The 11,403-nt window shown below is 41.3% G+C and overlaps 1 protein-coding gene across 1 annotated transcript in view; it reads left to right on the top strand.

Moving 5' to 3' along the window:
• The first annotated feature begins 3,085 nt into the window (after positions 1-3,085).
• NLRP13 (NLR family, pyrin domain containing 13) overlaps positions 3,086-11,403 on the top strand; it is a 25,942-nt gene continuing 17,624 nt past the window's right edge. The window contains exons 1-2 of the mRNA XM_008579871.1: positions 3,086-3,386; positions 7,945-8,013. Coding sequence (XP_008578093.1) covers positions 3,086-3,386; positions 7,945-8,013 — 370 coding nt within the window. The remainder of the gene's footprint in view (positions 3,387-7,944; positions 8,014-11,403) is intronic.

The following is an 11,403-nucleotide window of genomic DNA, read 5'->3' as shown; positions in this document are numbered from 1 at the left end:
TTTGCTACATTCTTTTTAAAGATATCTATCTCTTTATAAAGTTCCTCCTTCAGATCCTGCATTGTTTTTCTCATTTTTTGTGTCATCTATCTGAGTTTTCTTGTGTCTCATTGAGATTTCTTAAGATTGTTGCTTCTAACTCCTTTCAGTCATTTCATAGGTTTCCTGTTGTTTGGGGTCTGGTATTGGAGAATTATTGTTTTCCTTTGGGGGGGATTAATTTTTCTTTTTTCTTTCTTTCTTTCTTTTTTTTTTTTTTTGCTATTTCTAGTATCCCTTCATTGAAGTCAGCACATCTGGTTGAGCAGTTGCTTCTTCTAATACTCAGGAATGGCTTTTGTGGAGAGAGATTCCCTTCCTCTTTTTTTTTTTTTTGACCGGTAAGGGGATTGCAACCCTTGGCTCAGTGTCATCCACACCATGCTCAGCCAGTGAGTGCACTGGCCATCCCTATAAAGGATCTGAACCCGCGGCCTCGGCACTATCAGCGCTGCACTCTTCTGAGTGAGCCACGGGGCTGGCCCTGTAGATGTGTTTTATATTGACCATTGGGTAAGGTGTTTTAGTTTTGGTTCTAGGTAAAGGCAGTGTAGTCTCTTTGACTGTATTCAATGTTGGAGTTGTGTGTGAGTGCCTTCTGGGCCTGGGCACTGGGGCACTCAATAATTCCTTGCTGAAATGAATGATACTAGGTTGGGTCATCAAGATCATGGGTAAAATCTTGAATTCTGGGGAGAAGCATCTGGGTGACCTGTCAGTTCTTGGCTGAGGTGGGTGACCCTGACTGGACTCACTGGCATTCCAGCTAGTGTTCTGGAAACCTGATAGGTATATTGGGGTGATCTGAAGGTCATCAGCTGCGAATTCTGGGGAGAAGCATCTGGGTGACCTGTCAGTTCTTGGCTGAGGTGGGTGACCCTGACTGGACTCACTGGAATTCCAGCTAGTGTTCTGGAAACCTGATAGGTATATTGGGGTGATCTGAAGGTCATCAGCTGAAATGGATGACCCTGGACAGGGTTTCTGGAGACCGGGATTAGGACCTTAGGCTTTGAGGGGGATAATGAAGTGCTCAGCAGTCCCTTAGCTAGAGTAGGTGACTCAACTGTGCCACAGAGGCTCTGGGTAGACCTCTGTACCCCAAATGGAGGTGTTGGGGTACTCTGTAGTTTTGCTGTTGAAGTGGGCTACGCTGAGTGGGGTCCCTGGATTTGTGTATGGGGCCCTATGCTCTCAGGAGGGACACTGGGATGGTCTGCAGCACCACTGTTGAAGTCGGGCATTCTGGGAGAGGTGTTAGCAGTTTTGGGAGGGACCCTTCACCCCCAAGAGGGATGCTGGTGCCCTTTGAAGCTGTTCAGCTGGAGTGGCCACTTATGGTGAGGCCAGTGCAATTGTGGACAGGTCCCTGTGATCCTAAGAGTGTACTGGGATGCTGTAGATCTCCTCAGCTGGAGTGGGCTGCCCCCACAAGGTCACTGAGACTGTGGGTGGGCTGCTGTGCCCCCAAGAGAGATGCTGGATCCCTCTGAAGCCCCTTTACTGGGATGGGCAGCTCTGAATGGGCTCACTAGTGCTGCAGGCATGTTTCTGTACCTGAGAGAGACATATGGGTTCTCTACTACCTCTTTGTGGCTGCACAAATTGCAAGGGTACTTCACCAAAGAACGTGGGGTTGCCAGCAGTGGCTAGAGGCCCTGATTAGGCAGCTTTCTGACTGTGTAAAGTGTGCCTGCCAACCACTTTGCCCTGAGGGCAGCACCCTCACTGCATTGGACTGTCTGTTCCCAGAGTGCAGGATGCCATATGGACATGGGTGTGGGCAACCCAGCACAATGATGTGGTCTCAGGGGAATGGAACCTCTGCTGGGGCCAGAGAAAGATGTTTTCGGGTGTTGGGGCTGATCTCAACTCTAAATAGCCTGGGGTCTCGGGAATGGGGGAAGTTAGACATGTGTCCCTCCCTGGAACAATTGTCATGTGTGACACTAGAGTGCCCAGTACCAGGCACATGGCCACAGGGGCCGCCCCTAACACTGGTGTATGGATTCTCCTCCCCTTCCTCACAGATATAAGAATTGTAAAGGCATCCTGCCAACATAGGTACAGTCACTAGCCAGGGGTGAAGGGCCCGAATATGCTGCTTTCTGATTCTGGAGGGTGTGCATACTGACCCCCTCCATCCTGCACTGGACCATCCATTCCTAGGGTGCAGGACCAAATCCAAATTGAGGGTGTTGGGACTGATCCTAGTCCCAAGCTTGTGGCAGCAGTCTGGGACCTGGGAGGTGGTGACAGCTCTGTGTGTGTTGCTCCTCAGGACAACACAGCTGTGCAACATACCCACACCAGTTCCTGACATTGGGTGCACAGCTGCAAGGGCAGCACAGATCCCCCTGTGGGTTGAACTGACAGCCCACTCACCTTCCCGTGGGCAGAAACTCCTCCTGAATCCCTGCCACTTCGGGTTGGGGAATGGGGTGCAGGATGGGGTGGTGGTGGCTGGGAATTTTCTTCCATTCTCTTGTGACTTTCCTGAGTTGCTGTGCTCACCTTGGGGCATCTGGTGAGCCCCAAATGTCTCCACTGCTCCTTCAATGTGTTCCAGCTCTCTTGCGCTGTTACACTTGGATGAGAAAAATGAATTCGATGCATTCTCTGTCTTTGTGGAGAGCCACGAAATGTATCCTTCCAGTCGGCCACCTTACTCTGCACCCACCCTCAGCCATGGTTATTTTTTATTTTTTCCTAAATATTTTTGATCCACAGTTGGCTGCATACACGCATGTGGAACCCACATATATGGAGGGCCATCTGTACTATAAGGAGGAAACAGCAAAGTAAATGTATAGACTAGACACTTTAGAGGAGGTGATAGTCATGGCTTACGATTTCAATTTTCTACTTTTCTGTAGGCCCTGTAACTATAAGGAGGAAACAGCAAAGTAAATGTATAGACTAGACAGTTTAGAGGAGGTGATAGTCATGGCTTACGATTTCAATTTTCTACTTTTCTGTAGGCCCTGTATGTTCTGTGCATGTAACAATCCTTTGTTGGAGTGAGAAATCTTGCATATTGGGCAAGATGAGCTCCTCTGCTACCGCCTCTGTGCACAATTGCACCAATGATCAACTCCTGTCTTACCTGGAAGCCCTGGATGAGTATCAGCTAGAGGAATTCAAACTTTGCCTCCAGTCCCAACAGCTGCTGCTTGCAAACTTCCGGCCAATCCCCTGGGCAAACTTGAAAGCTGCTGATCCTCTTAATCTGTTCTTTCTTTTGAATGAACACTTCTCAGAATGGCAGGCATGGGAAGTGGCCCTCAGCATCTTCAAGAACATGAATCTGACTTCACTATGTGAGAAAGTTAAAGCAGAGATGAGAGGTGAGTGAGTCTTCAAGAAGGAGGAAGGGAGGGAAGGAGGGAGGTCTGTTTGGTGCTCATGGGAGCAAAGAGGTTGCTCCCGAATTTTTATAGGGTCATTCCAAATTGCTACTGTAGCCCTGAGAAAGAAATTTCTGATTGGCTCTGAAGGATTAAAATTTAAAAGTATAAAGGCTATAGAGAGGTTTGAAGCTCTAGCCTGGGAAGGAATAGTGATCAGAAGCAAGAAGAGAGAATTGAAAGAAGTACATTCAGTTATGTTATAAGACTTATTTTAAAAATTCAAATTTGCTCCTGTAAAATTGTTGTATTGGGGAGCAATTTGAGCATAACAAGAATTTTATGTTTGCTTATGTATAATTTTGTCCAAGAGAAATACTAGGTAAATGAAAAACAAATAACCAAAACAACAAATCAAAACAAACAAACAACCTCTGCAGCCAGATAACTTGAGCTATATAGGAATATACAAAATGCATCCAGATATACAGCTCAAACATCTACCAGCTACCTAAATATGAGCCATGCCCATCCAAAGCTTTCTGTTCAATTTAAGATCACTTTCTTTCCACCACTTCACAAAAACTCACAAGCTTCAACACTGCCCACACCCACAAGCAAAGTTCACGTCTTTTTCAAGGTAAATTACCATGGCATATCTATTGTGGCACTGTAGTATCAATTGTGGTATTGTAATATTTATTATAGTAGTAACATATTTCATAACCAATTAGCCAGTCCAGAACTGTGCTCATGTTTTTTACTAAGGTTTTATCTTTTTAAAAATGTATTACTGATCCCATGCCCACTAAGCCCTGTGGTTTATATTGCACAATTTAACCTACTGTGATGAGTTTTAGGAACACATAGGTCATTTTATAGCAGACTGACTGCCTCTGAGACCTGTTGAAAATAATCATAACATTTGCTGCTGCCTGTTACAAACCAGGCATTGATCTTATTGCTCTCTGTGCATTCATACTTACTCTTCACTCCATTCACAAGAAAGAGGTCCTATTAATACTGTTTTTACAGAGGGGGAAACTGAGGCAAAGACAGTTCAAGTAAATTGCTCACAGTCACAGAGCTGGTGACTAGAAGAGCTGGGCCTTGAATTCAGGCAGTGGGTCTCCAGAAGCTCTGTGCTTGGCCACATAATGTTTCTCTTGTCCCAAAATGAGGGCGTGAGTTTAAGGAGGGAGAGTGAGAGTGGGCAACACTAAATCTTCTATGTCAGAATCTTGGCCATTGGAGATTCTGATTCATGGAAATTCAGGTGGGCGGGAGGATGGGATGGAGACTAGAACTCTCCCTTGTCTTCTCTGCTCCTTTCCCTCTTTCATTTTTAAATCTCTCAGATACTCTTGTTCAGAATAGGCAGACTTTAAGCCTAAAGCTAGGGAACGAATCTAGAATCCTAAATCCTGACTGGAAATCCCATTTTTGTAGAGACCAAGAGGGAGAAATTTGCATAAAAGAGAATGCTACCAAAAGAATAACCTTCTTTCTGGCCACTGGTCCCGAATGACAACATAAACCCCCTGCCTAAAGGCTACAGAGCCACACTAGGCACCTCAAAGGACACCACTTTCTCTGATTCTGCCTGGCCTTCTAAATTAGTGGGTCATGTGGAGGATACCTCTCAAGTAGGAGGAAGCCTTAGGCTACATCCATCTTACCAGCAATGTAGGAGATGATTAAAAAAAAAGTTCAGTGTGTAGATCAGTCTTATTTATTCTGCCCCACTAGGAAACACAGCATGATGAGGGTTTCTGTGCTTGATCAGTGCTGTGGGATGTGTATTTGTGAGTAGTTTGTGAATACACATGTGTACACAGGCACGTGCACACTGTCTTTTGGGGACTATTGGTTTAGGAACTCAGATTCTAGAGCCAGGCTGCCTGGATTCAAAGGCCAGTTCCATCTGACCAACTGTAACCTTGGACAAATGATGTTACCACTGGGCCCCTGTCTTAGTTTTCTGTTGCTTATAACAGAATACCTGAAACTGAGTAATTTATAAAGAAAAGTTATTAGTATCTTACAGTTTCAGAGGCTGGGAAATCCAAGGTAGAGGAAGTATATCTGGTGAGGTCCTTCTTCCTGGTGGGGACTCTCTGCAGAGTCCATAAGTAGCACAGGACATCAGGTGGTGAGAGACTGTGTTCATGTGCTTCTTCCTTTTCTTACAAAGTGAGTATATCTGGTGAGGTCCTTCTTCCTGGTGGGGACTCTCTGCAGAGTCCATAAATAGCACAGGACATCAGGTGGTGAGAGACTGTGTTCATGTGCTTCTTCCTTTTCTTACAAAGTCACCAGTCTACTCCCATGACAACCCATCAATCCACTAATTCATGAAGAAATTAATTCATAAGGGCATAGACCTCATGATCTAATTGCCTCTTAAAAGGCTCCACATTTCAAATACCATAGTTGGATTTCCCACCCTCTTATAATGTTACAGTGGGTATTAAGTTTCAACAGGAGATTTGGAAAGGACATTAAAACCACATAAGCTCCAATTCACTCTTTTTGAAAATTGGGCTTACTGTACCCAACCTATGAGTTTCTAGAATGAAATGCTCAGGCGGCTTTGGACATGGAGTAGGAACTGACGTGTTAGCTGACCTTTGGGGTAGTTCTTCTCTAATAGCATCACATGCCCTTGTGGTTTCCAGGTTCTAGTTTGAGGATAGTTCCAGACTAGTGGTATTAGAACTGGAAGAACCTTTGCCACCTCACTGCACATATCATCCGTCCTACCCAAGACTATCTCAGAAAATTTAGGGTGGAAGAATCTGTAGGTCAACAGGCTTTCATAGATGGCCAAAGGGAAGTCAGAATTGGGATTTTTATTTTAAAGAGATTAGACTTTATTCCATAGGCAAAGAAGAATAATCAAAGGTAAATGTTTCATAATTTTACATTTTACATTTAAACCTATGATTTCTATTGGGTTGATTTTTTGTATATGGTGTACATATGGTGTGCATATGGTGTGTATAGGTTGCTATGCCTTTTTATTTTCCCATAGAGACCCAAAGGCTCCAGCACCATCTGTTGAAAGAACTACTCTTCCTCCATTGAATTGCTTTTGCAACCTTGTCAAAAATCATGTCGCCATACTTGTGTGGAGTTCATATGTTTTGAAGTTATTTTATTATGTACCTAACAGTTTAAAATTACTGTATATTCTCAATGAATTACATTTTTAATTATGTAGTGATCCTTTCTTCCCTCATAAAGCATTTAAAAAATTTTATTGCATTACAAAACATAATCATCCTCTTTGTCCATTAATCAATTTCATGCTAACCCCCCACCCCCTCCTCCTTTCCCACCTCTAGTAACCATATTTCTGTTCCCTCCTTCGGAAAGTTCCATGTATTATTGTGATTGTTGTTTCCTTCTTAAAGATAAGGGCAGAGAGATGCACTGTCAGCTGCTTAATTTTGGTGAGTTAAACTTAATTTTGAACCAGCAGGGGTAAAAAAAGGCAAGGTCAAAGTTCCCCCCCTTGTCTTCCCCATTAGATATGAGGCTTAAAATGCAATAAAATTAGGGATCCCATTTACTTAACTGCATATTTGTATGCAANGGAAGTGGGGCTCACAGACTCTGCAGGTAGGGTTTGTGCGGCTTCACAGAATTTGAATTCTTTGGCCCAGTCAACCATGTGTGGAGAATGATGGATTCTTGTTCTTTCTTCAAAGGGGTGCTTCTTCAAAGGTACATGTCACGTCAGGAGAAAGTCCGGGACTCATTTGCCACAATGATCAAGCCCTGTCAACATGGGCAGTCAATGGGGTTATAAGTGTTAGAGCTATATCCTTTTACAGTCAGATCCCTTACGAAGTATTGGCTCATAGCAACTAAGTACTGACCAATGAAATATGAGCGTGCCCACTATGTGAATCACGGAAGGGGTCCTTTAGCTTATGTCAAACGGGACATTCAGAGTAGTCATGTGAAGAAATTGAGGAGCTGGGGTTAGAACCCAATTCTTGGTGCTTTCATTCCTACGGTGTTTTAGAATGTTTTTTATGTGCTGGACACTGCTCTATATACTAGGGATAAATCAGTGAACAGAGACTACCCAGCTACCTACACAGGTAATTGACATAATAAATCAATGAATCATATGGTATGTTAGAAGGTGACAAGTGCAATGGAAAAGAGAGAGGGTAAGGCAGATAAAGCCTCATGTGTACAATTAAGGGCAAATGTGGCAGTATTAATTAGGATTATCAGGCTCTACTGAGTAAGTGAGGTTTGAGCAAAGACTTTCTGGTGAGCCAAGTGGATATCTGGGATTCCAAGGAGGGGAGGTTGCTGGAGCCAATGCCCTGAGGCAGGTATATGTTTAATGTGTGCTGTGGTATTGCCAAAGTGGCATGGTGCATCTTTAGTTGGGTTAATGGCGCTTGAAGATCTGATTCTTTCAGTCCCTTCAATCTAAAGTTTGCCAGATAAATAGTTGGTTCTTCTGGGAGCCTCCTTTGTTGCCTGCCCATTTTTGGTCTGGGGTATTTTAATATCTCATCACTGTTTATTTCAGTAAATATGCAGACCCAGGGAATCCAAGTTCCAAACCAAGAAGAACTAGAGTTTCCAGAAGAAGAAACAGGTTTGTGCACTGCTCTATGTTGATCATGGACAAATTGCTGGATGGAGCACTGCTTTTACTGGGTCCACATTTGCCTCCTACTCTGAAATTATCTTGAATTTATAATATGCAAAAATTGAAAAACTTCCCAACTAGTACTTCCAGTATTGATTATTGAATGGGAAGTTACTGTAAACTGGACATACTTTGACTTCACCCTAAGTTCTTAGACATCAGTGTCTGTCTCTGGACTTTGTAATTTAGTTAACTAATAGGTATTTAGATTACCTATTAACCTAATTAATAGGTTAATTAACAGGTTTATAACAAATTAGTTAACAGGTTAATTAACAGGTATCTGTATTTTTTTGTTCCAGTGGTTCCATAGATATTTCACATGAACAAAGTAATATAGGTATTTACGTAATAAGTTTAGTTTTATCAAAGAAATACACACACATGTATGTAATCCACAAAGAATCACAGAAACACAAATCTTCTAATGAAAAGTGTCAGTCCTTTGCCCAATTCTTGAAGCAACCACATGCCACTCTTGGCTGCCACATCTGACATTTGTTTCTACAGTCATAAGTGATTAACATATTCTGCTATTTCTTAGTTTTTCTTTTCTATTTTTTTCTTTTTATACTTAATGTATTTTTAAATCGACATATAATAATTGTATATATTTAAGAGGTACAGTATGATGTTTTGCCACACATATATAATGCGTAATAATCAAATTAGGGTAATTAGCATATCCTTCACTTCAGACATTTATCATTTCTTTGAGATGAGAACATTCAAAATCTTCCCTCCTAGCTATTTTGAAATATATGATATATTTTTGTTAATTATAGTTGCTGTACCATGCAGTAGAATAATTATCTCTGACTTCTTGTCATGGTAGGTATCTTTCTTCCCTTCTATTCTCTAGTAAAGTTATCATATTTTTCATGACAGAATCAGTATTCAGTGTCATGAAGACATAAGTCAATACTGAGCCATGTAATAAATCAAGATTACATGTTGTGTTAGTTTCCTACAGCTTCTGTAACAAATTGTACCACAAACTGGGTAGCTTAAAACAACTCTCTGAAAGAGAGACCAAAAGTCTGAAATTTGGATGTCAGCAAAGCCACGTTCCCTGCGTAGGCTCTAGGGGAAAATCTGTTCCTTGTCTCTTCCAGCTTCTGGTGGCTTGGGTTTTGGCCTCATCGCTGCAGTCTATCTCTGTGTTCTCATTGCTACCTACTATGTCTTTTTCTCTGTGTGTCTGTGTCTAGTATTCCTCTGCTTCTCTTTTATTAGGATATATATGATGGCATTTAAGGCCCACCCAGATAATACAAGATAAACTCTTCTTCTCAAGATCCTTAATCACATGTCAGGTAATATCCACTCTTATGCCATATAAGGTAATAATCACAGGTTCTGTGGATCAGGACACAGATATATCTAGGGGGAGGGGCACTGTTCAGCCCCATATGCATGCCTCTTACTGGGAACAGTTCCCTGTGTTTATTTGAGTTAATAATTGCTTTTTATTCAACTTCCCGTGCAATCGTTACGACACCAGGAGTTCCCTGGTTTCCTTTTCATTATTTCTAGACAATTTTCTGAAGCCCTATGTCCTTCTCCCATCTGTGTTGGTTGCCATGTAACTCTCATCCTGGGTATTTATTTAATCTCGAATTCCATTTTCTACTCTCAAATGTTATTTCCCTCTTTCCCCTAGATTCCACATCTGTCTCTCTTATCACTGATTCAGAGGACCTATTCTATAGTAACTTCTTGAGAAAGGTCCACAGGAGATAGTATTTTTGAGACTTTGCCTGATTGAAAATTTTTCGAACACTGCTTCCCATTTGGTAAATGGTTTGGGAGTAATATTCCAGGTTGAGAATAATTTTCCCTCCATGTTTCTAGTATCCCTGTGTCACCGAGTGTTGATAAATCTGATGCTATTTCAATTTTTACTTTACATGTGATCTATCTTTTATGCTACGAAAGCTTTTAGGGTTCTCCACCCATGTGTTCTGAAATGTCATGATGTGATTAGGTTCTGGGCCTTAATCTCTTTATTGGGTTGAAAATTAAGTGGGCCCTTACATTTTAAAAAATGTGCCCTTCGGTTCTCGAATTTCTTTTTTTTTTTTTTCCTTTCTGTCTTTTTTCGTGTCCGGCAACGGATCGCAACCCTCAGTGTCACGCCCGCACCTCGCTCAGCCAGTGAGCGGGAACCGGTCTGTATGTGGGATCTGAACGCTCGGCGGGAGCGCCACCGCACTCCCCAGCAGCGCACTGTAGCAGTGCGCCACCGGGCTGTCCCCTCGGTTCTCAAATTTCTTGAGTCTTCTTTGACATTGATCATTCCTTCCTTTTTCTCTTTTTCTTAGCCTCTAATTAGGTGTTTTGTTTTCTGAGATTAACATTTAATTTTCTTACCTTCTTAAAAAAATCCCATCTCCATCTTTGTTTTTTTTGTTGTTGTTGTTGTAATTTAAAAGATTTCTTCAAAATTTTTTAATCATAACTTTAATAAAACATATTATTTAGTTTATTGTATGTTTAATATCAGGCTGGTTAAATCTGTTTCTCCTCAATGGTAGCCTTTTTGAATGGACTTAATATTTTCTTCAATATTTGTCATAACTTTGGTGCAGTTTTTGTTTTCCTGAGTTATCTGTTTCCTGGGCAGATAAAGTGATTAAACGAACAGTGTAAATGGTATAAAATGTTTCATATATTTTAAAAATTTCCCATTCTCTATATAACCAATTAATTCTACAAAGGGTAACCACTTAAAAAACTTGTGTGTACTTCCAGTTTAAAAAAAAATTAGATCGTATATCAGTTCTGCATCTGCTTTTATCATTTGATATCTTGAGCACGTCTTTATAATAAACATGTCCTGCCCTCATTTTTAAAAATTGAAATGTAATAATTGTACATATTTATGTGGTGTGGAGTGATATTTTGGTACAAAGTATAATGATCAAATCAGGGTAATTAGCATATTCATCACTACAAACATTTATCGTTTCTTCGTGTTGAGAATATTTGAACTCCTCTCTTCTTGCCATTTGAAAATATGTTAGGATTCTTCAAAAGGTTCATGGAAAGATTTGCATTATCTTCTAATTCTATTTTTCCATGAGCTTTTGAAGTACCTGCATACCATAATTGTTAATCGTGGATGCCTAACACTACTACAGAACTCTAGAACTTATTCTTCCTATCTAGCTGTAAGTTTGTATCCATTAATCAACCTCCTCCTATCCCCCCTCCACAATTCTACTCTCTACTTCTATGAGCTCAACTTTTTAGATTGCTACATAACATACCAATGTGTGACTAATTTATGGTTTATATTTAACCTCTTCTTGTTGATAGAAATTTAGGCTTCCA

Source organism: Galeopterus variegatus, unplaced genomic scaffold (assembly GCF_000696425.1).
Source record: "Galeopterus variegatus unplaced genomic scaffold, G_variegatus-3.0.2 Scaffold1970, whole genome shotgun sequence".
NCBI classification, from domain to species: domain Eukaryota; kingdom Metazoa; phylum Chordata; class Mammalia; order Dermoptera; family Cynocephalidae; genus Galeopterus; species Galeopterus variegatus.
This window is presented reverse-complemented; position numbering and strand designations above follow the sequence as displayed.